The sequence below is a fragment of the Mirounga angustirostris genome, unplaced genomic scaffold (assembly GCF_029215605.1).
Source record: "Mirounga angustirostris isolate CCGP_5_RB_7025 unplaced genomic scaffold, mMirAng1.0.hap1 SCAF_1, whole genome shotgun sequence".
NCBI classification, from domain to species: domain Eukaryota; kingdom Metazoa; phylum Chordata; class Mammalia; order Carnivora; family Phocidae; genus Mirounga; species Mirounga angustirostris.
Window position 1 is genome coordinate 214,626,701 of NW_026991709.1, and position 27,320 is coordinate 214,654,020.

The window sequence follows — 27,320 nt, forward strand, 5'->3', positions numbered from 1 at the left end:
TGCTTTCATTTTCCTTTATTTTTTTAAAAAAGCCCCTAAACTCTATGGCTTCCAGGAAGCATCAGAGAAACCGAAGTGCCATTTCTGTACACCGTGTAAAGCAAGACCTAGACACACACACCGCTGCCAGGCCTTCCCCGGCTGCTCCACCCTGAGGCAGCGTGGGCCCTCCGGGGGGGCCCAGGAGGACCACACTCCCACCAGGGCTGCCCGACCCTGGACGCGCCTGCAGGGCTGGGACAGGGCTTTAAGGCGCTTGTCTCCTGCTGGCCCGCCGGCGGCGTGGAGCACAGACACGAGAAGCCCACGCACACCTGGGCACAGACCGCGGCCCGAGTGCCAAGCAGGAGGCCGCCCCCGGGGCTCCGGGACCCTGGACACAGCTCCACGAGCAGGTGTGGCAGGAAACCCTGTGGGGCTGTGCCCGCCGGCCCAGGCTTTGGTGCAGTGTTTTGGTTTGGGGGGCCTCCCCCACCCCGTCTTCCCCCATGGTGCAGGGAGGCCTAGGGCAGGCTCGCCCCGGCAGCAACGCCCACAGCACCCCCTCGAGAAAACGGCCTTTGGATCGAGGGAGACAAGCTGGACTTTATGAGACTAACGGGACGGGCGGCCGACTACTCACTTCAGCAGGCGGGCGGGAGGGGCGCAGGGCAGGGTGGCCACTGTTTCTCTTCTCCTTGTTCGAAATAGTTAATGCTCTTGGAGGGGAGGACCAGACACGGGCGTAGAAATTTCGCAAAGTCTCATGTGAAGGAAGTGACCCCGCGTGGGGGGCGGGCAGCCGCGGCTGGCCCTGCAGTCTGTCCTGGCTGTGAGCCACGTGGCCGGGGCCAGGCTCGCCGGGGGGGCTGCGGCAGGAGGGTCCAGGGCGCCCGGGCCCAGCATCACTTGTGACGCTGCACTGCTTTTCTCTTCCTTCTCTTGAAAAAACAGCAGCACCTGCACAGGGTGGGCGAGGGAACACGGACATGGGGCCGGTGGTGGGGACGGGGCCCACGGTGTCCCCACGCCCGGCTGCTGCCCGGGGCCTTACTTGGTGTCATCGGCCACCTCCACCTCCGCGGGCGCCGTGATGGGAGCATTGGAGTGCCCGGCAGTGGGGTCGTCCGCGTTCAGCTCCCCGTTGGTGGAGTTCAGCGCCTGGGTTGGGGGAGGCAGCAGGGGGGTCAGGTGGGCCCTGCCCCACCGCCCCCATGGTTGGGGTCCTTGGCCCAGCCCCTCACCTGGTTTTTGCTGTGTAGCTGGGCTTTGTCCCGAGGCTGAGGCTGCGAGGGCAGGTCGGAGTGGACCGTGCCGATGGGCGTCGGCTGCAGGGGGCAGGACGCAGCGCTGAGGCCGGGCAGCCTACTCCCACCCACCATGCACCTGGGGTCCCATGGGCATGGAGCACCAAGGCTCCCGGCCCCACATCCTGGGGCCTCACCCACTGCAAGAACCAGGGCTCTAGCGGTCCGGGGACCCCCACGTACCAGGGGCTTCCCCGCCCAGTCGTACTCATAGTCGAACACGAAGCCGCTGCGGTCGAAGAGGTCGGTAAAGAGCTTGCGCAGGTAGTCGTAGTCCGGCTTCTCGAAGAAGTCCAGGCGCCGCACGTAGCGCAGGTAGGTGGCCATCTCCTCTGTGGAGAGCCAGCAGGGGCACACGAGTCAGTGGGGCCCGGGGGCGGGGGGTCAGTGGGACCCGGGGCCGTAGGGCTGGGGCGCCCCTCACCTGGGAAGCTCTCGCAGAGCACCTCAATGGGCGTGGCCCGCTTGGTGTCCCCGATCTTCTGATAGCGTTCCTTGAGTGTGTCGGCCTGTGGGGAGAGCGGTCAGCCGACACCGACCCACAGGGCCCCCCGCCCACACCCCCGGCCCCGCGCCCACCTTGAGCCCCTGCCAGGGCAGGCTGCCACGCAGGAAGTACATAAACATGTGGCCCAGCGCCTCCAGGTCGTCGCGGCGGCTCTGCTCTGCGGGGGGAGAGCAGGTCAGCGCGGCCCGCGCGCCCCCCCGCCCGGCCCGCGCGCGGCTCACCCTTGCCCAGGTGCGTGTTGATGCTCATGTAGCGCGCTGTGCCCGTCAGGCTCTTGTGCTCCCGGTAGGGGATGTGCTTCTTGGTCTCGGGGTCGATGTACTCCTTGGCCAGGCCGAAGTCGATGATGTGGATGGCATGCTGTCGCTTGGTGCCCGGCCGCCCCACCAGGAAGTTCTCGGGCTTCACGTCGCGGTAGATGAGACTCTTGGTGTGCACGTACTCCATGCGCGTGATCTGTGGTGGGCAGGGGGCTCAGGGCTGTCCCCTCGGCCCGCCCGCCCCTCCCCTGCCCCCCGCCCCTCCCCAGCACCCCCAGCCGTACCAGCTGGATGGCGATCATGAGCACCGTCTTGAGCGTGAACGTGCGGTCACACAGGTCAAACAGGTCCTCCAGGCTAGGCCCCAGCAGCTCCAGCACCATGGCATTGTACTTCCCACACGGGCCGAAGTAGTAGACCTGAGGGATGCCCTCTGCAGGGGCGACACACAGACTCGTGTGGGACCTGGTGGCACCCTCGCGGCCCCCACTGCGCCCCCACTGCGCGGGGCCCAGGTACCTGCGGCGCTGAGCTGCTTGTAGAAACGGTACTCCAGGTGCAGTTGAGGCGCCCGGGACTTGATGGGCTCCTGGGAAGGGCAGGTGGACACGTGGTCAGGGGACCCACCGTGCGTGCACCCCGCCCCCCAGGAGACCCACCGGGCCAGTCTGAGCTCAGGACCCCTGAGGCCCCACTGGGCGGTGGGAGGGAAGGCCTGAACTCACCAGTTTAATAGCTACGTATTCATTTGTATAGAGATTCTTCCCTGTGGGAGAGAGGTGCGTCAGCACGGCAGGGCCCCCGGCACGGGGGAGACCCCACCTGACCCACGCCTCCAGGGCCACCTCCTGTTCCCTAGCAGACCCCCTTGAGCCCGGCCATGGCCCCTGAGTGACAAGAATGCCTACAAAGCCCCCTGCCCCGCCGCAGGTGGCCCCCATCTGCCCCACACCCTCATCCTCCAGCCCCCCTGCAGCCAGCCCTGCCCCCCCCCCAGGCCCGCCCAGTCAAGGAGGCTGCTCCCAACTCCTCCCTAGGGGATCCTTCCCGCCAGTACACCAACTCGTGCCGATTTCTCCCATCTAAAAGAGAGAAAACAGACCCACGATGACCCCGAGGCCCCTCTTCAGCTCCCACAGCGCAGCAGCAGAGGCTGGTGTTCCCCTCCGCCTACGTCATCTGGCCTGCAGCAGCCCTTCCTGGCTCCCCGGGACACCCCCCGCCCCTTCTCTCCGGTAACTCTATACTCCAGCACCTGCTCTGCCTCTACCTAGTACCAGCCCCAGAGCAGTCCACACCCCCTGCCCCTGGCTCATCTCCTCCTGTCTGACCCACCAGCAGACCCCGACCCCGTGGAGCACGGCCCCGTGGCAAGAAGCCGCATGGAGAGGCCTGTCCAGGTCCTGTCTTGCGATGACTCACCCAAGGCGCTCCACACCGGCCATCAGCGTGGGGAGCTCCCTTGTGGTGCAGAAAGGGAACAGGCCTCAGGGCCCTGCCCCTTGCCGGAACCTGTGGCCCACTGAGACACTGCTCAGTGGCACCTGGTGGGCAGAGAGCCCCTGGCTGGCTTCCCAGGGCACCAGAGCTCACCACACCTGGGGCCAGGAATCTGTGTGCCTCACAGGGAAGAGCGAGCCGGGGCAGGGTCTTCCCAGGCCCATCGCTGACCAGCAGGACCTCCAGGAACCCACACAGAAAGAGCCCACACGCCCAACCTCAGAGAACTGAAAACACACGAGTTCCGGAACCTGCCGCAGCCCAGACTTCACCTGCGAGAGCCCCACAGACGGGACTTATGGTGAGACGGCCCCAGCCCCGTGGCTCAGGGCTTCTGAGGGGGGGTCTCCGTGCCGTGTGTGTGGACACGCAGCACCCACGTGGCTTTGCGGTCCGGTGACCTGCTGCGTAACAGAGGGCTGCCCTAGCCCCTCAAGCCCAAGCGCTTGCCCCTGCCCCCCAACCCTCTGGACAGCTGTGTCCCCGTCTCCAGTAGAGATCCTGGCCCACGGCCTCGGCCTGGCCTCACGGGACCCCAAGGGCCATGAATGTGGCTCCACATGGGGCACCTGGTCCTCCAAGATGCCACACGGTCTGCCCCGCTGGCCTCAGGCAGGCTCCACTGTGGGAAGAGGCCTCCAACGCGGCGGCGGCCACCCCGCTGCGTACCACCCCGCAGGCGGAGGCCGGGGCGCCCCGCGCCTGTGAGCCCCTCCCCCCCGTCACCACCCCATCCCGGGCGGGCGCGCTCGCAGCTGTCTGTGTCGCTGCAGCGCGGGCGGGGGCGGGGGCGGGGCGACTGCGGCGCGGCCTCGGCCACCCCGGGGCCTCGGTTCCCAGGGGCGGCGCTCCCCCAGCACGCCGCGTGCCGAGGGGTCCCCGCAGGCCTGCGGAGAAGCGGGGGGGCACAGCTGAACTCCAGCCGCCCGGCCACCACGCGCAAGCGCGTTTCTCGCAGAGGCTTTCGTCCGCGGCGGCAGCGCGTGCACATCCTGCTACGTAGCCACTCATTCCACGGGCACGTGGCGGGGCTGGGCGTGCGGACCCAGGCAGTGTGTCTCCACTTCTCTTTCCCAGCCGTTGCTCGAACAAAACAGTCCTTCCCGACTGCACCTTGAGAGGCTGCCGCGGCGGCTGCGCACCCGCGACCCACGACGGTGCGGTCCGGAGGAGCCCGGCTCGCCTCCCCCGCAGCCTGCGTTCTCCCCGCCCCCGCCTCTCGCCGCGGTCCGGGAGGGGCGGGCAGAGGGGCCCCGCCTTCCCGCAGACCTCCGTTCACTTGCGCAGACAACGGACGCTCAGCAGCAGGGCAGGAAAGCTCTCCTGAAGCCCTGCTGCCTGGGCTTTGATAGAAAACAGGTTTTGCCTCTTGGGTTTTTCCTTCAACATCTCACGATGTACGTTTCAAACATAAAAAAATGGAAAACCCCTGCGGGGAAGACCCACATCCTCACCCCCTACATGACAGCAGCAGAAACAACCTGCTCTTCGTTCCACTGTCTCTGTGCACCTGTCACCCACTCAGCTCCCTTATTTATTCTCTAAAGATTTTATTTATTTAATTGACAGGGAGAGGGAGAGAGAAAGACAGCGAGAGAGGGAACACAAGCAGGGGGAGCGGGAGAGGGAGAAGCAGGCTCCCTGCAGAGCCGCGAGCCCGACGCGGGGCTCGATCCCAGGACCCCGGGGCCACGACCTGAGCCGAAGGCAGACGCCTCGCCGACGGAGCCCCCCAGGTGCCCCTCATCTCCCTTATTTTTAACAAAATCAGAGCATTTCAAAGCAGCAGACATCAGCACCCTCCATATCCTACCAGTGAAGAGCACAGACTAGGTTCAGTAGGACCCGCGGCTGAGGGGGACACTGACCCGTGAAGTGCGCACACGTGAAGCGCCCCATGCGATGAGCACGTCGCCAGCACAGAGTCGGGCCCGGCCCCACCTTCACGGCCCGAGACGCATCCACCGAGGGGCACCGTCCGGCACAGAATCCGGCCCGGGCCCCTCCTTCCCGGCTCTTTCCACACGGCGCTGCGCACCGGAGGTTTGTCCGCGCTGCAGCAGGCCCGCCGCCGGCCCGGGGTCCTTACGCGCTACGCGGAGGTGTTAGGATGCGGACTTCCTACCGGCCCGCGGGCCCGCTCCGCCAAGTGTGCCCCTCGTGCTGCAAACATGGAGTGGGACTCACGTGGCTGCCCTCCCTCGTGGCCGATGAGGCGGTGTGCCTTCTGAGCTCCCTGGCGATTCATCGGTCTGCTTTTGTGAAGTCTCTCTTCACATCTCTTGCCTGTTTTTACTGTTTTTTTAAAGTCATCTCTACAGCTGACGTGGGGCTCAAACTCTCAGCCCCGAGATCAAGAGTCACACGGTCCTCCGATGGAGCCGGCCGCCCGCCCCTCTCGTGCCCGTTTTTAATTGGAGTGTCTTTTTATTACTGAGCTGTCCTTCCACGGGCGCAAACACCAGGGCTTTGTCACATGGTGCTCTCTGAGCACTGCCCATCTGTGGCTTGCCTGTCCACGCTCCTAACAAGGTTTTCTCATAAATACATGGGTGGTTTTTTATAAGGTTTATTTATTTCATAGAGAGAAAGAGAGCGCGCGCGCGTGCGTGTGAGTGGGGGAAGGGGCCGGAGAGAATCTCCAGCAGACTCCCCGCGGAGCATAGAGCCCCACGTGGGGCTCGATCCCACGACCCATGAGGTCACGACCTGAGCCGAAACCAAGAGTCGGACACTCAACCAACTGAGCCACCCAGGCGCCCCTCATAAAAGATGTTTTAAACTCTGATGATTCTAACTGATCCTTTACGGTAACTGATAACTTTATTGTGTCTTGTTGAAGAAACTCTGACGTTCTGACTGCCCGTGGGAGTTGTGGGAGAGCCGGAGTCCTTGAAGGCCAGCGTGAGTTGAGGAAGAGCCGAAGTCCTTGAAGGCAAGCGTGGGTTGAGGGAGAGCCGAAGTCCCTGAAAGCCAGCGTGAGCTGAAGGGAGCCCGTGTACTCATGCCCACATGTGTCTGAAGCCGGGTGCGCAGACAGCTGGAGGAGTTCAGGTGCTTGGGGCTCCGAGGGCCTCACCAACGTCAGCAGTCTCACCTCCCGAGGGGCTATGAGCAGAAGGAAGATCCTGGGGGCCACACAAGGCTGGAGCTGCAGCCATCCAGACTCGGAGGCCTTCCTGAACTCCCCCGACCCTTGGCTGAGAACCCAGGATGCCCTTGCGTGAGACAGACGTGACTCCAGCTCTTGAGTCAGGTCAGCTCTCAGCTGCCCACCAGACCCCGACGACGTCAAGATGAGCCTCCAAGACAAAGCGTAAAGCAGACATTCCACACGTGGCACCCACAATTTCCAACAGATAATAAGACAGTACTAGACGTGTGCAAAAGGAGGCAAACGAGACAGTAGCAAGAAAAAACAAAGTCAAAGGTGCCAAAGATTTAGCATTTTTTTTTAAAGATTTTATTTATTTATTTATTTTTAAAAAGATTTTATTTATTTATTTATTTGAGAGAGAGGATGAGAGGAGAGAGAGAGCACATGAGAGGGGGGAGGGTCAGAGGGAGAAGCAGACTCCCTGCTGAGCAGGGAGCCTATTTATTTATTTGACAGAGAGAGATAGCGAGAGCAGTAACACAAGCAGGAAGAATGGGAGAGGGAGAAGCAGGCTTCTTGCCGAGCAGGGAGCCCGACGCGGGGCTCGATCCCAGGACCGTAGGGTCATGACCCGAGCCGAAGGCAGACGCTTAACGACTGAGCCACCCAGGCGCCCAAGATTTAGCATTTTAAACAGTCACAAGGACGTGTGAGGATTTAAAGGGCAAGATGGGGAAAATAAATAAACCTCAAGGGAGAAACGGGAATCCAGTGAAGTGAGAAATACCGTGTATGAAATGAAAAATTCACCTGAATGGCTCCAACAACAGACCAGACAAAGCAGAGAAAAAGAAGGGCGAACTTATAAAAGAGTAAAAACTAACCAGACTGAAGCAAAGAAGGAAAAAAAGGCTAAAAGAAAACTCAAAAGAAGCTGGAGGGACCTGCAGAAAAGCATCAAACGCTTGACGTATGTGTCATCGGAGCCTGAGGATGCAAAAGATACGAAGACGAAGGCAGGGAAAGATTTGAAGAAACAATGACTAAAGTTCTTCCAATTTAATGAAAAAGTATTACACAGATCTATGAAGCTTAATCAATCCCAAGCAGGATAAACACAAAGAAATCCCCCTTAAACAATGAGGAATCAAAACCTGAAACCAAAGATAAAAGGAAAACCTTCAAATCGCCAGGAAAAAAGACACACGATGCACAGGAGAACATGAATCATCGGGAAATGCAAATGAAAACCCCTTGACACCCCCGAGCATGCTCAAAACAGAAAAATCTGACGACCCCAAATGCTGATGGGGACGTGGGACACGCAGGACCCTCGGATGCTGCCCACAGGAGTTTAGAAAGGTTACCATCACTGTGGAGATCAGTCTGGCAAGACCTGCAGAGGGATGCTCAGGACAGTTTTATTCACAACGGTAAAAATGTCCCTGAGCAGGAGAACAGATGAAGAAAACGGGGCGCAGACATACAGATGGACGACCAGCTACCTACACACGCAACACCGGGGACACTCAAAATCATGCTGAGCAAAAGCCAGGCAGAAAACACCACATACCTCAATTTTAAAACTGTTTTAAACCCAAGGCTGCTGCACCCCACGGCCCCACCGCACACTCTCATTTGTCTATGCAGGGCCGTACCATGAAGGCTGCTGATCCTGACACCCCAAGGACAGGCCCCCGTAGCCCCCAGGCTGCAGGTCAGGCCTTGGCCTGTGTGCGCGCCCTGGTTTGTGTGCGCATGTGTGTGCAAACACGCACATCCTAACCGGGCAGCGGGAGGGGGTGAAGGCGGCTCCGTCTGGGGTCAGCTGCGGAACCAGCGACTAGGCGGCCGGGGCCGTGCCAGGACGGCTGGACACGGCCGCACTGCGCTCTCGCCCGCGAGTCTGGCAGTGTTGCAGACAGACAGCCGGACACATCCGCTGTTCGAGCCCAGCACCCGCCCTGCGTGCCCGCTCAACCAGCACACGGAGACCGGACCCCCAGCCCTTGACAGCCGGCTGGCTCAGAAGGCCCAAGCCCAGTCCTGCAGCCTCCGGAGCGGCCGTGGTGTGGCTCTGGCTCAGGACGGCATCTCAACCCAGGCTCTCAGGGCCGCTGGTTGGGGCCCAAGCAGTGACACCCGCCACTGGGCAGGGCTCACAGGCTTTGCCTGCGGTTCCTGACAGCTAAGTGCTCAGCAGGAGCTAAGCTCGCATTTCACCTTGCAAATGCACCTGGGCGCACCAGCTAGAAACTTCCACGTGGGTCCCCCCTGTATGGGGGGGGCACACAGATCCCCCACAAAACTGTCCCTCAAAAACACAGGGTGAGGCTAGGGGTCCACCCCTCTGGCAAAGCCTCCCCCTTGGGGAGCAGAATCTCACACTTACCTGAACTCCCAGTCCCAACCATCTGGAAGTCATCTGGGAGTGGTGGCCACAGCCCCATCGGGCGGCCTCCCCCTCCCCGTGCCCCGGAATATAAGCAAGGGGCTCACCTAGCCGGAGCTCCCCGAAGTTGCCACAGCCTATCTTCTTCCCGACCCGGAAGTTGGGTCCCACCATCAGGACCCCTGAGCTGGTCCCCGAGCTCCGGACGCCATGGCTGGTCCGGCCGCCGGCCTTGGACATTCTCCGACCCTCCTCCGACTCCCCTTTCCCTCCTTTCTTGTCAAAATCCATAAGTTTGTGGTACCCTGGCCTCTCCACGGTGACTCAGCTGCCGTGCAAATCCCGGGTCTGTGCAGACCTGAGGCTGCGGCCGGCTCTTCGGGGCTAGTACACCATGGTGGCCCGGTGGCTCCCGGCTAGTGAGACGTCGGCGCTTGCCAGGGCCCGGTGGTGGTGCTCATCTCGGTGGCCTCGGGGTCACATGCGGGGGGACGACACATTCTGTTGACAGGTCCCGCCGCCTCAAATCTCGTGGTTCCCGGCTGGCAAAGAAACAGAGACACGGGTCAGGAGGCCACGCGTGTCCACGACGCAGCCCTAGCCTGGCAGGGGGACCCGAGGGCAGCACCATGAGAGGCTCGGGCCGCCAAGCGCACGCTGAAAGATCTACGAAGGTGTGAGCGCGAGCCACGCCTTCCTGGGGCCCGGACAGAGGGGTGCAGTGACCCCAGCCCCCTGTGAGTGCCATATGTCAAGCTGGTGTGAGACGTGCTGCCAAGTGACCCGCACCCCGTGACTCAGGGACAGTCCCACTGGCAGAAGTCGGGGCTGGTCATGTGACCGAGGCCCTAGAACCCCGAGGCCAGCTGCGGAGCCCCTGGTCTGGGTGCAGAGAGGGCTGGGAGCCGCCTCACCCACAGCCCCTTCCCCAGGCCGAGGGGCTGCTGCTCAGCACAGGGAAGACGACACGGCAGAGCAGAAAGTGCCCGGGGCTGGGAGACAGGCCCTCGCCACTGACCTCCAAGGCCTCTGGCCTGCCCCACCGGCCCCCACTGCACCTCACCCTGTGCAGTCAGGTGATGCCAAGGTCCCCGGGCCTAATTCCAGGACCTGTGACCTATGGTCAGGTGGGGCTTGCCGTGACCCTGGCAAGGCTTCACTTGGTCAGCAGCTGCCGAGGGAAGTCAGGTGGGCTCCCAGGCTGAGAGAGCCAGCAAGCTGGGCACAGGCTGTGCGTGCCCCCGGGGTGGGACCAGCCTTGGCCCCTCAGGGACGGAGCAGGGGCCGTGGAGAGCTTGTAGAAGGAAGGGCAGGCACTGCGCAGCCCCCAGGACGCAGGGAGGGAGGGCCAGCCACCCAAGGGGCAGGTACCCACAGAAACAACCCCGGGCCGGCCCTTGGCCCTGGCCAGCTGCCTCCAGCCCACCCTGCGTCCCCAGGCCCACCCCCATCCCCACAGGTTCTGGGCGCCGGCCGGCCAGCCAGCCAGACCAGGCCTCTCAGCCACACGTCCTCCTCCAACCCCCACCAACCGCTCACACCAAAGCCAAAGGATCTCCTCAAAAAGAAGCCACCAACATGCTCCTGTAAGCGCCCCCGACCAAACACGTCCTCCTCTAAAATCTGAGCGTGGGGCGCCTGGGTGGCTCAGTCGCTTGACGGATGACTCTGGATTTCAGCTCAGGTCGTGATCTCAGGGCTGCGGGATCGAGCCCCACGTCGGTCTCCGTGCTGGAGCCTGCTTGAGATTCTCTCTCTCCCTCTGCCCCTCCCCTCCCTCCTCCCCTTCTTAAAATTAATTAGATTAGGTCTGAGTGTGCGCCAGGGTCTGGGGGAAGGGGCTCTGCTTGTGCACACAGCCATCAGGCCCAGAGCAGCCACGACCCGGCTCACGCGCGTCCCTGCTCACCGTGGATCGGGGAAGGCAGGCTCCTTCACGCCAAGACGAGGCACGGAGTCTGAGGCGCCTGAGCGGGGCTGGCTGCACGTGGGAGCACGCTGAGGTTGGACTGCTCCCCCACCAGCCCTGCGGCCGATGTGCCAGGGAGGCAGGGATGGTGTCTCCTCCCCATGGGGGCCCCCAGGATGCCCCTCCACTGACCAGGCCAGGACCAGGAGTCCTGGGAACAGCTGGCCCAGAGCAGGCGGGGGCCCTGCGGAGGGGATCCCCAGTCCATGTGCTCAGGGAGAGGCGATGGCCCGGGGTGCGGTGCTCACCCCCCCCCCCCCCGTGCTCTCACACCCGTGTGCACGCCCACACCATGCACAAAGGGGTGCTGCTCTGGAAGCCTGGGCGGGGCCTGGCTCAGTACCCTGCTCCGCCACAGAAGAGCCTCAGGCTTGGGGTCAGGAAGGAGCAAGGCCCCGCCTGCTTTGGGGACCATCGCTCTGGCGGGCACTAGGGGTAGAGTGAGTGAGTGAGGTGTGCTGGACCCGTCCGTCAGGAATGGGGGCCGCACACGAAGAAGGGGGTTTGCAGGGATTCCCAACGTCCCCGCTCCATCAGCTGTACCCCACACACCCCTGGGCAGGGCCTAGAATATGCAAGGGGGATGGGGTCTTGGGGACAGGGGCTGGGCTGCCCCGGGAGGGCCATGTCCATCTGAGATCGACGGAGCCGGCTCCCTTCCCGTGGCGCACACCTGGAAATACCCCAAGAGCCCCTCTGAGCACACCTGGGCTCCACCTGAAGGTGAATCTACACAGACCATGATCTCAAGTTTACTATTAAAGACAAAGCCGTCCACAGGCCCCAGCCTTCCTCCTGGGCTTGAGCCAGACCCTGCTCCCCGGACACACCGTGGGGGCGTCGGAACCATACAAGAAAAGCCAGAGAGCACTTCTCTCCTCGCGAGGGTGGGGATGGCATCTTTTGTTTCTAGGTCCCCGCTTCATCGTTAGTCCTATTACGGAGATACGATTCACATACCATACGTTTCACCCTCTAAAAGTGTACAATTCAATGGCCTTTAATAGTTATCCAACCATTACCATGATCTAATTGCAGAACATCCCATCGCCCCAAAAGGCACCCCACCCCATCAGCCGTCACCCCTCCCCAGCCCCCACCCCCATGAGCCCCCTTCCCGTCCACGGATGAGCCCGTTCTGTGCGTGTCACCCACATGGACTCACACCCCACGTGGCCTTCCGTGTCCGGGTCCCTCCCTGAGCGTCCCCGCCCCCATCAACGGTCACTCCCCACCTTCTCCCCAGCCCCCGCCCCCCCTTCCCGTCCGCGGATGAGCCCGTTCTGTGCGTGTCACCCACGTGACTCACACCCCGCGTGGCCTTCCGTGTCCGGGTCCCTCCCTGAGCGTCCCCGTCCCCCTCAGCTGTCACTCCCCAGCCCCGGCCCCAGGAGCGCCCTTCCCGTCCGTGGATGAGCCTGCTCTGGACATGTCACCCACGTGGACTCGCACCCTGTGTGGCCTTCCGTGTCCGGGTCCCTCCCTGAGCGTCGTGGGCTCAGGGTCCGTCCCTGGGGCCGCGCGTGTGGGCCGAGGGACGTGCTGTGCGTGGGGGACCGTGCGTGTCCATCTTTGGGCACTGAGAAGCGAGCGTCGGTGCACGTGTGCTTCCGTTCCTCCGGGTGCGCAGCTGGCCGTGCACGTGCTGGCTCGGATGGAAATTCTACCGCAGCCGTCTGAGGAGCTGCTGGGCTGCTCTCCGAGTGGCCACACTGTTTTCTGGAAGCCCACACACCGCGTACGAGGGTGCAAGCGCTCCCTGGGCTCCAGCCCGTGCTGCCGTCCCCGCGACGGTGCTTCTGGTCTGCATTTCCCCGAACGCCTGCTTTCTTTCTAGACACAAGTCTCCTCCCCCGACCGAGACAAAGGAAGCCAGACTCATTTCCTCGAGAGTGACGGTGGCTGAAGCAGGAGTCATGAGAAAGGAACGGAGGAGGGGACAGCGGGCAGCTGCCTTTGGAAGAGTCCCCACTGCCTGCAGGAACGTTCCCGTACCAGGAACGGAGCCCACGCGCAAGGCAGGCGCCCGGACGCACAGCCTGGTCTGGACCCGCCCAGAGGGCCGGATGGAGCAGAAATGAGCAGGACGCCAGCGCTCCGAGGTGGTCGTCAGCCAGGGCAGGATTTTTGCAAAAAACACCTGGTTCCTTACTTGGTAAAAACTTAAGGGCATAACACTAAAGACACACACAGCCTCTTAGCGACCGGGCAGACTCGGCACACACAGCAACCCACATGCCCTTTGCACACCCGTCGCATGCTCCCTGCTCCTCTGAAGGTCTCCTGGATTCCACACCAAGGGGGCACCGGAACCTACCTACGGTCCCGTTAACAGACACTTAGATTCTTTCCAGTCGGAAAGTAATCAAGAACACGAGCTTCGGCACACCCATGCACACACGCATGGACACTCGAAACACAAAGGCCCAGAGTCCTTCAGATGTGAAATCCACAGGAATTTCAAAGATCACGAGCAGACACTCTGTGTGGCACAGAACATTCTCGCATCTCGTGACCTCCACTATCCTGACGGAGGGTGAACTCAAGGGGCGAAGGGGCCCCCCACCAAAGGCAGTGCGGCGGAAGCCAGCGACAGGACATGCTCAGAGCCTTCGGCTCAGAGGACGCGCCCCCAGCGGGGAGGGCTGGGACGTCTCCACGCAGACCAGGCCAGGACGACCCGTAAAGGCAGAGATCTGGTCTTTGTCCCAGGGTGTGGCACAGAGCTCCTCGAACCCGGGGCACTTCCCAAGGGACAAGAGCGGCTCTGCTCTGCACCAGAGAGCACGCTGGGTCCAGTCCCCAGGAAGACAAAGCCGGGAGCGGAGCTGGGGAGGCCGGGGTACAGAACACCAGGACACAAGGGAGAGGGCTCCACTCCCTGCTGAACCACCGGTACCGCTCTGCCCCCAGGCCTACGGGAGGAGCCCCTCTGGGGTCCTCACGCCTCAGGACCTCAGCCCCCATCCCTCCTGGAAGGCCCCTCCTCGGCCATCAGCACAGGGCCGTCCCTAGCAGCCCCCACCCCGGATGGGCATCTCCACCTGGCCTCGTGACCCGGGGTGCAAACCCCTCCTGGGCCTGCAGAGCTACCCTCGAGGACCAGAAAGCCAGGGAGACTGCCGTGTCTGGGGGTGGTTCTTAGGGTCCCCTCTGAGAGACCCATATTCTCCCCCCAGGTAGCTCCCTGTGATGGCGGGGTCCGGGGTCTGACAGCACTCTCCTCCCTGGACACCTTGTTGCTGCTGCCTTCGAGAATCCTAACCATGGTGGCAGCATGCCCGGGGCCTGCGGACACTCTCCATACACCCTTCGCTCCCTCTCCAAACCCTCTGCCAGCGCTTACAGGGGAGGACTCCATCGGCTGTCCCACTCCGAACAGGCTCCCTCTGCGAGAGCCTCCCTAGCAGCCCCTGGTGGCCTCCCCGTCCAGAAGGGGCCTCCAACGGCTCCAGGGGGCCGCAGAGACAAGGCACCTGGGCACATCACTGGAAGGATGCTCGTGCACACACTGCCCCCCCTCAGGCCCCTGGGCCCACAGGTCCCTCGACACAACACCAGTGACCCATTCCTGCAGCTCACCCAAGCCCCACGCCGGCCCCCGGCTGGTCGACACCAGCCCCCGGCGGTCCCCTTACGACAGGGCAGGTCCCCACATGGGCCACCGCCTGTAGGGCACCGTGGCAGCAGGCGGGAAGCCCTTCACGCTGACCCCTTCCCAGGAAAGCCCACCGGCTATTCACCCCCACGAAAAGAGCTGCCAACCCCCAACCCAGCAGGCAGCAGGGACCTGCAAATGTTCTGGAAGGTGGCCAAGCTCAGGATGCCCTGGGAAGCCACCCCACCCAGCACGGGCCACACAGGCGCCTTCTGGGTCTGTCTTGGGACATTCTGAAAGCCAGGTGGGAGCCAGGGGACCAGCAAGAGTGAGTCACATTCCGGCCTGTGGGAAGGAAGGACAGGGCCAGGGTCAAAGCCTAATAACGCTCCTCCAGGATCCAGGATCCAGGATCCAGGAGTGGGCAGGTGCGCAGCCTGGCGCACCTGGGTGAAGCCGGGTAACCCAAGATCTGAGGGCAGCGGAAGTGTCTGCTGTTAGCCCAGGCTTAGGCCCAGGCGCCACAGCTAAAAATAATTATCCTGGGGGAAGGGGCCTCCCGTCCCTCACTCAGGCCTAAAATAAACCCAGTCTCCACCCAAGCAACATGGCCCCCAGTTCCTGACACAGAGCAGGCCCCCAGGGCCAAGGGCTCCGCTCAGGTCCCCGTGGCCCCTGACCCGGCACGGGGAGCCCCGGCCTGCCCCTGCCCCCACCACGAGGACCACGGACCAGTACCCAGGCAGCCCCCGGGTCCACACTGAACAGGTCTTGTAGGGACCGCTCCGGGTCGGGGCTATGCTCCTCTGTGAGCACCCACCTCAGATGAGTTACCTGCCATGGTTTTTTGGGGGTCCTCCATCTTGTCAGGGCCAGGGGCCAGCTCCCCTGTGGAGGCCCCAAGAACCCCCTTCTCTGACCGTCTCCACTCAGTGATGTCACAGTCCCTGGCTGACATCACCAGCACAGCCCCAGCCCAGAGCCGGGGCAAGTCGGGGAGCAGATGTGGACAGGCAGCCCCCCTTCAGGGAGGGGGGCCCTCCGAGGCCGCCCGGCCCCAGGGCACATGGTGGACCCAGTCCTGGGTGCCGACTCACAAGTACCCACCTCACGTGGGATCCAGGCTGTGCACCCCAGGGCGTCTCTGGACACGCACATCCCTCCCGAGCCGGACACACCTCTGTCTCACGGGGGCTTGATGACCTGCAGGCGAGGCCTCCTCCCCAGGATTCACCTGGGCCCAGGGTCACAAGGACCCCCTGTGCCACATCCTGGCATCGACACAGCACTCCCCACGAGTGACCTGGACCCCGGAGACACGGCCAAGCTTGCAGTCACAGCCAAGAAGCCCGAAGTCACCTGCAAAGTCGTGTTATGACAGAGAAGGAAGTGGCCCCCAAACGGCAGGCACGGGAGCCTGCCCAACTGGCGCCCCGTGATGAGGCCAGTGTTGACGTGTGTTAAGCAAAACAGGTGTTAATCAGGCAGTTACAGATGAAGGACTCCAACCCCAAATAAGCCGGGGAGAGGAGAGAGCACACGCCCACCCCGTGGGGGCTGCCAGGTAACCAGTGGGGATGAAACCGGGGAGAAACATCACTGGTGGGCGCCACAAACAGGGGCCACTTCTCAGTGAGCAGGAGGGAGAGGTCCTGGTCCGGGGTGAGCGTAAGCTCGGCAGCCCAGGAGGCACAGGGAGACAGCGCGGGGCTCCCGCCCAAGTCCTGGCCGGGCCGCGCTGCGAGGACACGGCAGGCGAGGGAAGGCGGACCGGAGGCACCGTGGCTCGGAGAGGGAGGCGGGCACAGCTGACGGGCCCCCAGACAGGGCGCCAGAGCCTGCTCTTGAGCGGTTCGGGCCCGGCAGACGCTGACAGAGCTGTGCAAACACGGCCCAGGTCAGCAGGCCCTGAGAGCACAGGAATTCAGAGCACTTGCCTTTTGCAACCTCTGGACAGACCCGCGTTTTCTCACAGCAAACCAGATTATGAGCGAGGCAAGGTCCCGATGACAAGCCCCACAGCGGAGGCCACGCAACGGGCAGCAAGTGGAGAATCCTAAGAGGGCGACACCCAGACCTGGGCACCAGTGTCCCGGGCGGGCACCTCCTGTCTATGAACAGGCAGCAGGAGAAGACACCTGAGATCTGCTTTAAAACGCTGCCTCGGAGAAGCCGGGCAGGCCAGAGATCCGGGTAAGCTGCTGGTGGCCATGGGGCTTTGTGCTCCATCTGGGTGCGTTTGAAAATCGCTGTGATAAAGAGTTGAAGGGAAATAGGAGGGGTCTGGGCAGACGAGCAGGGAGCCCTCACGTCCTGCCCCGGGAGACGGGTGATGGGGGGACGCCTAGGGGGCCTTCCCTGACGGTGGGGGGTCCGAGTGCGGACCCTCTGCCGGACGGCTCGCATGAGACCCTGGACCCCCCCCCCCCCCACGCCCTGTGTGTGACCCACATGGGACCAGCCAGCCAGCCCGGAAGACGAATGTGCGGAAATGGGCTTGGGCAAATGAGGTGGGTGCCGGGGGCTCCGCGGACGCCTGGGCAGCACGGTCCAGCGCTGGCCTCTCCTCCGACCCCCCACAGCCACCCAGAAAAGCCCTCACCCACACCCTTCCACAGAGCTAACTACCTGTCAAGGGGGCAGGGGGTCCCATCCCCACGTGAGGGTCCCCAGGGACCCCTCATCCTGGCAGGCTGGCTGGCCCAGTATGACCACGATGATGACGCACTGCAGCAGTCCCTGGTGCGGGCGGTTGAGTCCCCTAAAGGGCACGTCCTAAGCCCCAGAAGGGAGCCTATTTGCAAATTAGGGTAGGCCTTCTCCTCAGACAAGTGTCCTCGTGAAGAGAGGACAAAGATGTCCAGGAAGGGCAGGTCACAGATGCTGCCACAGCCAAGGGACAGCCAGGATGGTCGGCAACACCAGAATCCGAAGGGCAGAAAGGACCCTTCCTGGAGCCTGCAGGGGGAGTGCGGCCCCACCACACCCTGATCCCGGGCTTCTGGGCTCCAGAACAGTGTGCAGCCCTGGCCAGCACGCCCGGCCAGGACACAGGGCCAGCGTCCGCAGGGAGGAGCCGCGTGGGCAGCGGGGGCCCTGATGGGACGAACACAGCCTGGGGACGTCCTGCGGGACCCCCGGCCAGCCCTCCTCCGACCGCCCAGGGCATCCACACAAGAACAGGGGACCCAGGGGACCAGCCTGGAGGGGCTGAAGCAGAGCGACAGCCGAAATCCCGTGGTGTCGGGATGGGGTCCCGGGACAGAGCGAGGGTCTCTGGTGAGCAACGAGGTGGCAGTGGCTGCTCGTCAGCACTGACAAAAGCACCACGCTGATGTGACGGGGGGACAGAGGGCCTGGGCGTGGGGCCCGGGGGACCTCTGCGCCACGCGGTAACTCGGCACACAGAACTGCCCCCAAATCAAGGGTATTTAAAAAAAACCCAAACCGGGACGCCTGAGCGGCTCAGTTGTTAAGCGTCTGCCTTCGGCTTGGGTCAGGGTCCCGGGGTCCTGGGATCGAGCCCCACATCGGGCTCCCTGCTCAGCGGGGAGCCTGCTTCTCCCTCTCCCCCTCCCCCTGCTTGTGTTCCCTCTCTCGCTGGTCTCTCTTTGTCAAATGAATAAATGAAGTCTTTAGAAAATAATAAAAAATAAAAAGGCACAGTGGGGTGCCTGGGTAGCTCAGTCGTTAAGCGTCTGCCTTCGGCTCAGGTCATGATCTCAGGGTCCTGGGATTGAGCCCCACATCGGGCTCCCTGATCAGCGGGGTGTCTGCTTCTCCCTCTCCCACTCCCCCTGCTTGTGGAAAGCCTGCTTCTCCCTTTGTCCCTCCATGAGCACGCCACTCGTTCCCGTGCACACACACTCTCTGAAATAAACAAATAAAAATAAAATCTTAAAAATAAAAAATAAAAAGGCACAGTGAGGGGTGCCTGGGTGGCTCAGTCAGTGAAGCATCCGACTCTTGGTTTCAGGTCAGGTCGTGATCTCAGTCATGAGATCAAGCCCCACGTAGGGCTCTGCACTCAGCGCAGAGTCTGCTTGTGGTTCTCTCCCTCTGTCTGTCCCTCCCACTTGTGTGCATACACCTGCTCTCTCTAAAATAAATCTTTAAAAAAAAAAACTAAAAATAAATACATAAAAAGGCAGAGTGAGTGGGGTTTGGAGAGACGAGTGCAGATCGAAGTCAGACCTGCACGCCGGCCCACCGTCAAAGCCACACATCCTGCCCCCGGACCTGGCTTCTGTGAGACGCTGCCTGTAAGTACTTCCGAGGAGTCAAGTGGGGCGTGCCCACAGGAAGTGAAAGATGCAGACACCGACAGGCCAGGTGGGAGAGGCGTGAGGGCTGATCTGCTGTGTGAGAGCTCAGCGGCCCCAACCTGCGGGCCTCAACCCCTCAGTGGCCCTGGGCAAGGGTGTCCCCCACTGCAGCCACCCAGGACGGGCCCAGCCCGCAGGGCCTGGGGACCCTGAGCTCATATAGCACCCCAGGCGCTCACCAAACCCAGTCAGGGCGCACACAGGGCTCACACACCGGGAGGCTCACAGGAGCCGACTCCTGAGGCCCTCGGGAGGCTGCCAACCCCCCCGAGGCCCAGGTGGCAGTAGGGACCAGTTAAAGACCTGGAGAAACCCCGGAGCTACCCAGCCCTTGCCTCTGGCCACACACGTGGCAGTGCAGCCCCCAACTTTGGTCCCCAAGGTCAGCCCCGGGATGGAACAGCCCCCGGTGCCCAGAAGGCTCCGTCAGAATTCATATGCAGCGCTGCTGAAGATCCAGAGTCCCAGTGCACCCCGAGGTGCTGATGCAGGGCGCTGGAGTGGGGCCTGGGAGCCCTCACTCAATCCTGAAGGTTCTACTCCAAACTCTGCAGGCCCGCCAGCCACCCACCCCAACCCCAAACAGCCCTGGCACCAGCAGCCAGATACAGCAGAGAGAAGGGCAACGTACTCAGTTAACAATGAGCCTCAAACAAGCAACGAATCAGATGAGGACGTCCCCCTCAGCAAGCAACAGGCTGTCTGTCTGACACTAAGGTCCTCGGGCACAGCAGAACTGACAAACCTCCCAGGAAGACTCACTGCTGATAGGGTCACTAGCGTTGTCTACTCAATTCTGTGTTTTTTTTAAGATTTTATTTATCTGACAGAGAAACACAGCGAGAGAGGAAACAGAAGCAGGAGGAGTGGGAGAGGGAGAAGCAGGCTTCCCACGGAGCAGGGAGCCCGATGCGGGGCTCGATCCCAGGACCCTGGGACCATGACCTGAGCTGAAGGCAGACGCTTAACGGCTGAGCCACCCAGGCGCCCAATTCTGTGTTACTTCTTAAAATCAAGCACTTCCAATGAAAATCTAGCTTCCAAATAGCGATGAGCCATGAGTGTCAAATGCACACCCAAACGTGAAAGAACGAACGTCTCAACCACCACCTCTTACACCAATTACGTGTTTCAATGATCCCAGGTACAGAGTTAATGAATCTCACCTGTTGCTTTTTTGCCAAGGCTGACGGTGGGCTGTCAGCCACCCACGTGCCACGTGGTCCGAGTCCCGTTTCCACCGGGGGCTGGAGCTCCTGTGCCTCAGAAACCCTTGTCACCCCCCAGAAGCCGAGGCCCGGGGGTGAGCAGCACCTGGCAGAGCCTGGGCGAGGGCCGCCAGGTGCACTGGGACCCACTGAGCTGGGCCCCCACGTCTGCAAGGACAGTGGAGTGTCTGCCGTGGGCCTCTGCTCCCCCAAAACCAGGGCAGGTGATCTCCCAAGCTGCCCCGACCTCCCACCTGGCTGTAGAGGAGCTCCACCTGCAGAAGTCAGACCCCACCCCACCCCCACCCCCACCCCCCGGGGCAGCAGGTGAAACTCTTCCCCCTGCAGCCTGCAGGCCAGGGAAGAACCAGGAGGGAGCACGACACAGCAGAGCGAGCGGCAGGCGGGCCCGGCTGTCCTCTGCCCCGTGCGTGCGGGGACCCTGGCCACCATGCAGCACGGTCCACAGCTCCAGGCCGCCTCCCTGACGGCTGCTGGGAGGACCAGCCCCCAGAGCCCTCTCCCCACTTGCTTCCTCAGACGTCCAGCTCCAGGAGGGCTGTACAGCGCAGGCCCCGGGACCCGTGAGCTGTGGCTGCACCCACACACTCGGGCAGGCCCCTCTCAGCTCCAGCTCCCTGCAGCAGCTGCAGGTTGGAAGCAGATCTCCAGGGCGGGGCTCTCACCGGGGCCATCCTGCCCCCAGGAACAGTGGGCGACACCTGGGGACATCTGCGGCCATCACGACTGGAGAGCCCTTGGCACCAAGTGGGTGGGGCCAGGGAAGCTGTTCAGCCCCCACAGCACCCAGGACGCCCCCCAGAGAGTGATTCACCCAATGTCATCAGTGCCGGAAGAAAGGGAGCAGGGATAGAAAGTGTCCTCAGGGGGCGCCTGGGTGGCTCAGTTGGTTAGGCGACTGCCTTCAGCTCAGGTCATGATCCTGGAGTCCCGGGATCGAGTCCCGCATCGGGCTCCCTGCTCACCAGGGAGTCTGCTTCTCCCTCTGACCCTCCCCCCTCTCATGCTCTCTCTCTCTCAAATAAATAAATAAAATCTTTAAAAAAAAAAAAAAAAAAGAAAGTGTCCTCAGCATAAATTTCCAACAGGCCCATCAGTGCAGCTTACAGAAAAAGGAGGCAGCCCCCGAGTGGGGGCCAGCAGACTGGGGGTCAGCAGTGAGCGGGTGCTGAGACCTCGCACCACCCTCCCCGCTGACGTCAGAGCAGAGGCAGGAGGGAAGGTGCTGGTGGGGCAGAGGGCCCTGGGGCCTGCCGCCCGGGACCATCAGCTCTCCCGGCCCTACTCCCGCATGCGGAGCCGCTAGGGGGGTTGACTGGGGGTGATCTGTGAGACCCAGCACAGCCTCCTGCATGGCGTGGTAAAGACATCGGTATCCTGTCACAGACCCGGAATTACACCCACGACCATTTCTAGAAGCAGTGAGAGAGGCCTCAGGTGTCTGTGTCCCAACGAACCACACCCGTCTCTCCCGGAAGCCCCCAGCCTTTCTGGACATCTCTGTCTAGGATTTTTTTTTTTTTTTTTTTTACATTTTATTTATCTATTTGACTGAGAGACACAGCGAGAGAGGGAACACAAGCAGGGGGAGAGGGAGAAGCAGGCTTTCCACAAGCAGGCTCTCCGCCGAGCAGGGAGCCCAATGCGGGGCTCCACCCCTGGGATCACGACCTGAGCCGAAGGCAGACGCTTAATGACTGAGCCACCCAGGCGACCCTCTGGGATTTCTAATCCCTGAGGCACACAGGTGAACCTGGGGAGACTGAAATGTCCCCCAGGCCCTCTGGGGGGAAGCCTCTAGAAGCACCGCCCCACCGAGGGGTGCTGTCTGGAGCTCCCACGGCCACAGGCCTGCAGAAGGGCTCTGCCGGGCCCACTCCCTGTCTGGCCAGCCAAGGCTCGCTCCTTGGGGCGGCCACCCTGCTCACTCAGCACCCACCGGCCGGGCCCCGGGAGCACAGCAAGCAGAGGCCGCGATGACAGGCACAGCCACGGGGAGCGCTGCACTGGAAAGTGACACCGCCCTCAACCCCCGGCCACAGCGAGGACAGTCACCCGCTCGCTAAGACAGGGGACTCAGTCTCCAGACCTAAAACCAGATGAGGTGCCACCTCAGAGGGTACAGATTTCCAGATAATAGAAGCTTACCTTTAAACACAATTTTCTTAAGACTCTAAGATGTCACAGACCTACATGAAACCAGGTAACGACGTATTATGCCCATTTCTATGTCTTAAACAGTGACTGCCCACCCCAGGGCCGCCTTGGATCCTGCTGTGACCCTGGATGGCCCAGGACCCACCCAGGAGCTACCCGGATTCTGGCAGGAAGCTCTGACTGGCGTGGAAAATGCAGGCACCTTGCCCACCCGCCAAGAACGCTCTGCTGGACTGGAGCTTCAGGGTGGGGGTGGGGGGCACTGCTGATTGGAACCTCAGGAGATCCAACCTAAGAGCCACCTTTGCATCCCAGGTCTGGTGTATTAGTTAATTTGACTTCTGACACACGCCAAAAGCAACTTACAGAATAAAACTGTTCTGTAACCTGACATTTAACCGTAGATATTGCTGAGCTCCCAGAAGAAAAAGGACCCATCGCAAGGGGGAAGGCTCCCAAAAATGGGCCTCCAGCTGCCCTCTGAGGGTGAGCAGAGCATGCAGGAGGCCTTCAGGGGAGGGGACCCCAGACAGGGCCTGGAGAGGGGCCAGACCAGGCCTGTTCTGAGCAGGAAGACTGGGTGGGGGTTTTGGGGCAAGGATTTACCACCTGCCAGAGTGCCCCCGACCCTGTGCAGGACCCCCACACCACAAGGGCCCTGTGTGAGCATGGCGTAGGCCAAAAGCATCTGTGGACGCCGGGGCAACAGGGCAGGCCAACACCCAGGGGATGGGGAGGAGAGATGAAAGCCCCCAACCAGCAGGAGCCCCAGGAACTCCCACCACACCCACACCTGCTTGGACCGGTCCTGCCTGGCACCACGCACACCAAGGGGCAAAGGCGTGCATGCTGGCCTCGTCAGGGCCCAGGCCTCCATACTCAGCAGGTTACTCCGGACTCTGCTTCCTCACCCGCACAACAGGGACTTGGGAGGCCGCCCAGCATGGCCCCCCAAAAGGGAAGGGGGCAGACCGGAAGCCATGCAAGGTAGGGGCCTTCCAGACCCACCAGGCCTTGGCTTGGCTGTCCCTTTCCCTGAAGGCCCACTGACTACCACATGGAAAGACTCGACCTGTGGGAACACTCCCGACGAGTCGCCGGAGCACCCTGCGGCCTAGCTTGAGCCAGCAAGGCACTGACGTGGACCACAACCCCAACCAGCATGCCCATGCGCCTTCACGAGCGCCTGTCTCCCCATCGAAGCTGGCCAACAGAGCCATGCTGACCTGCCCAGTGCCACCAGAGGCCGGAAGGCTGGTGGCCCCCAGCACCCAGTGCCCCACAGCCCCACCTCTCCTGCTCCTTCCCCAGCCCTCTGCCCACCACCTGATCTATGGCCTTGACGGGCTTCGAGCTCCTCCTAGGAGGACACAGGGCCCCAACTGCTCACCCCTGGGTTTTCAGGGCCCACCTGGAAAGAACCTGCCAAGACAGAGATCCAACCCCACCACAACCAGGATGAGGGACCCCACTGTTCATGAGGTGGCGTGGGGGCTGGGAGGAAGGGGGAACGCAACAAAGTCAACTATGGGACAAGGAGTTACGGGACATCCCAGGGGAAATGCCACCGTCCTTAAGTACAGCCTTGAGGGAACCAGGCCAGGGGGGCCCCCAGGCCTGTCCCAGGAAATCCCCACGGACACAAGTGACCCCATAGGTGTCTAATGCCTCCTGGGGGGCATACTGGCTTCCCCAGAGCTGGGATGAGCAGACAGGAAGGCTTTAACTTTAGAAAAAAAAACAAAAAAACAACCCTCACCTACTTCCTCTTGCAACCCAAGGATAATTACTATGTAATTAAGAGGAGAAGGAGAAAAATCAGCTGGAACCAGAACCAGCAGTTCAAAGAGTCTGTCTTCACAGAGGCTCCGTCAACACAGAGCGAGGACACGCCCAGAGCCAGGTAACGAGACACTCATCCCCGATCCGCTGGAGAAAATGAGAAGTAACCAAAATGAGACGCGAAGCCCCTTTACACAAGAAGGTCCAAGCGCCAGCTTCAGACAGCAATGGCCCCTGCAAGGCTCCTGGGGTTCTGTCCACCCCAGGCGGGGCAGGTGTGTCCAGCGGCTCCTCTCAGACCTCCCTCCCCACCCCCACCACACAGGTCACACCCGCAGCGCGGCACCCCGCTGGCCCAGGACCCCTGCCCCTCGCAGCACCCAGGCCCTCCCCCTTCCTGCTCTCAGACATCCCCCGGAGGGGGAACAGAACACCTGGGGTGTGCGCAGCCAGTCCCCACCCACCAGCCTGCCCATCTGCCCGCAGGGCCCAGCAGTCCCTTTCCTGGGGCACAATCTGGTGAAGACACAAGCGGAAAAACAAAAACTACCAGCAAAACCGCAAGCCTCCCCCTTTCAGACCTGTGGGCCTGGCTCCCAATCTGTTCTTGTCAAGAGCCACCTCCTTCAGTGACCAGATAAAGTCCCTGCGGACAGTACCCCCCATACGGGAGGCTTTGTGCTCCCACTCATCTCTCACTCCCACGAGCTGCAGGAGCCTGTGGGGCTGGGAAACGCCAACTGAGGCCGGCCACGTCCTCCAGGCGAGGACCGAGGATCCACGGAGCCGGAGACGCACTGGACCGAGCCCCAGCGCAGGGACGATGTGTGGGCACCCCGAGTCAGACACTGGCCAGAGGGACTGGGGACAACGCGCTGGAGCCCAGCGCGGCCACTGCCCACAAACAATACCGTCCAGAGGCCAAGAGCTCCCAAGCCTACCTCGGACGACTGCCCGCAGCCCCCACCAAGAAAGCTTCCCTGAGAAAGTTGGGGCAGGAGGGGGCAGGGAGGAGATCAGTGCGTCCACCGCCCCCAGGCGCACAGACATCGCACCCCCTCCCTGATCCAAAGTGTTTCCGGAAAACAAAACCGGTGGCGCGGGCGGAAAGGGGAGGGCACAGCCACACCGAGGCGGCGGTTCCTAAGCAGTGCCCTGCAACAGGTCACCGCGGACGAGACCCCTCCGGCCGCGTGCCCCTTCCCCGCCGTCCCTGCTCTCCCCGCAGGGCCCTCCAGACCACAAAGCCAGGAACGGGTGGGCGGGGGCAGGAGCCCAGGGTGGAAGGGTGGACGTGGGGGGACAGGGGAGTGGGCAATGGGCCCCAGCCCTGGGGAGCAGGGAAGGGGACAGCGGGGGTCAAGTCGGGGCCACTGGAGGACCGCAGAGTCTGCAGCGAGGGGCCGGGGAGGCCGCTGGGCCCGGAGCGAGGCATCAGCGAGGCCCGTGAGGTCTGCGGTGGGGGCGCCAGCGGGAGCGCGAGGCGGCCAGGCCCGAGTTTGGGGGAAGGGGGACAGCGTGCAGAGGACCGGAGCGAGGAGGCGGCGTCGGAAGGTGGGAGTCGGTGGCCCGGGGGGTCAGAGGCGGGCGGACAGGGGTCCGCAGGTGCGGGCCCGGCGGGCGGGACGCGGCCGCGGGGCCGGGGGGCCGCGGGGCCGCGGGGCCGTGGCAGCGGCGAGGGCGCGCGCGTCCTTACCTCGGGGCCTCCGCCGTGGCCGTGGCCCGCGGCCGGCCGGGCAGCGTCCCGGGCTCCCTCAGCAGCGCGGCGCGGGGCCCCGCTGCGGGCCCCGCTCGCGCTGCGGCTCCGGCTCCAGCGCCCGCTCGGGCCCCCGCTCCCGCTCCCGCACCTCCGCCGCCGCCGCCGGCCTCCGCATGTTGGCGCGGGCCGTCCCCGCCGCGCGGGCGCCCGGCTCGCCCCGGTCTCGCAGCGTCGCCGCGGCCCGCGCTTACGCCCCGGCGTCGGGGGAGGGCCCGCGCGCACTGCGCAGCCGCCGTCGGGCCCGGGCGCAGGGGCCGCGGCGCGGGGCGGGGCTTGGCGGCCGCGGGCGCCGCCGCACGACGGCCGCCGCGCTTTGCGGCCGCTCCGGGAGGGCCGGGCCGCGGCCCGCGGGGGCTCCCGGAGGCGCGCGGCCGGCGGGGTGGGGTGCGGTGGGGCGCGCGCGCGCGTGCGAGGAAGGAGCCGGGCCGCGTCCGCCCTCCCGGGGGGCGGGGCTCCCGCCTTGCGGCGGGCCCGCCCGCCGTTGCCATGGCGACGCGTGGCCGGCCGCCCCGCCGCGCTTCTGTGACGTCACGGTCTCGCCACCTGACGCCACGGCCGGGCGGAGGCGCGGGGCGGGGCCTCGGGGTCCTGGCGTCGGGGCGGGGCTCGCTCGGCCGGCGGGAGCCCGCGGCGGCGGGCCGGGGCGGTGGGCGGCGCGCGGGGCAGGCCCACCGAGGCAGGCGCCCCTGCGGGGTGGAACGCCGATCGGGCCTCCCGGGGAGCCCCCAGGCCTGCGGGCGCTCAGGCGGTTTCGGGAGGTCCAGTGGGGCCGCGTGGGGCAGAGCGACCCGAGCTCAGCCCGGCACGAGGACGCAGATGGGATCAGATGCTCGGGCTGTGGTCCCGCTGGTGGCGGGCAGACGGGAGGTTCGGGAAGGGGTGGGACGGAGGCTCAAGCTGGAAGGGCCGGCGGCAGGGTGTGGTGGGCGGCCAGGCCAGGCCCTTGGAGAGGCTGGCCTCGGGGACCGAGGACGCCAGCCACCGCCACTAACCACCTCAGTCTGTACTTTCTCGTTAAGTTCTTGCGGCTTCTCTCTCAACTCGGACAGAAGCCCTGCAGGCGAAGCGTCCCCCGATGGGATCCAGAGCTGCCCCCGCAGGAGCAGTAAGGACTGCCCTGAGCCAGCAGGACCCTGATGGGCTGGACGTGACTGCCCACCGCACGACCCACGGGCCTGCCTCCCGCGGTCTCCTTTTAGAAACCTGGCAGTATTTTCCCCGTTTGGGAGACAGTCTGGAGACGTGAGTCGGCGGTCTCCCCAGTGTCGGCCTCCCTGAAATAAATGTTTTACCACCGCTCGTTTCTCTGCCTTTGGATTTTGCCAGCAGCCAGTGGCTGAACCTGGTCTGTTTGGGACTCTCGGAGCCAATGTTCTTGCATCCCCGTGTCCTGTCCTTCTTCAGTCCCACGCGCAACGTCACCACCTCCAGGAAGCCCGGGCCACATCCCCGTGCTGC

The 27,320-nt window shown here is 63.3% G+C and overlaps 1 protein-coding gene and 1 long non-coding RNA gene across 5 annotated transcripts; one reads left to right on the plus strand and one right to left on the minus strand.

Moving 5' to 3' along the window:
* Window positions 1-26,026, minus strand: CSNK1G2 (casein kinase 1 gamma 2). Of its 4 annotated transcripts, none has more exons than XM_045863433.3 (12): window positions 25,800-26,025; window positions 9,151-9,585; window positions 2,780-2,820; window positions 2,574-2,643; window positions 2,339-2,487; window positions 2,016-2,250; window positions 1,866-1,951; window positions 1,711-1,795; window positions 1,470-1,618; window positions 1,224-1,307; window positions 1,034-1,140; window positions 1-939 (listed from the first exon to the last, which is right to left on the minus strand). In XM_045863433.3, the coding sequence occupies exons 2-12, from the start codon at window positions 9,332-9,334 to the stop codon at window positions 885-887; spliced, it is 1,245 nt and encodes a 414-aa protein (XP_045719389.1). In that variant the 5' UTR covers window positions 9,335-9,585; window positions 25,800-26,025; the 3' UTR covers window positions 1-884. The 4 variants fall into 4 exon arrangements, with proteins under 4 accessions (XP_045719389.1, XP_054361038.1, XP_054361037.1 ...); XM_054505063.2 differs by lacking the exon at window positions 25,800-26,025 and adding an exon at window positions 5,423-6,662 and having other exon boundaries at window positions 9,151-9,291; XM_054505062.2 differs by lacking the exon at window positions 25,800-26,025 and adding an exon at window positions 5,423-6,682 and having other exon boundaries at window positions 9,151-9,289.
* On the plus strand, window positions 25,307-27,156 carry LOC135362062 (uncharacterized). Its single transcript, XR_010406366.1, has 2 exons — window positions 25,307-25,657; window positions 26,882-27,156. It is a non-coding gene; the product is annotated as an uncharacterized LOC135362062 (long non-coding RNA).
* Window positions 27,157-27,320: the final 164 nt, after the last annotated feature.

Bases quoted from the DNA above. Each gene is read 5' to 3' on its own strand.
- CSNK1G2 (XM_045863433.3), bottom strand. From the start codon at position 9,334: ATGGATTTTGACAAGAAAGGAGGGAAAGGGGAGTCGGAGGAGGGTCGG. The intron at 1,952-2,015 runs GTGAGCCGCGCG...CTCCCCCCGCAG, and splicing joins CAACACGCACCTGGGCAAGG to AGCAGAGCCGCCGCGACGAC. The intron at 1,796-1,865 runs GTGGGCGCGGGG...CTCTCCCCACAG, and splicing joins TGCCCTGGCAGGGGCTCAAG to GCCGACACACTCAAGGAACG.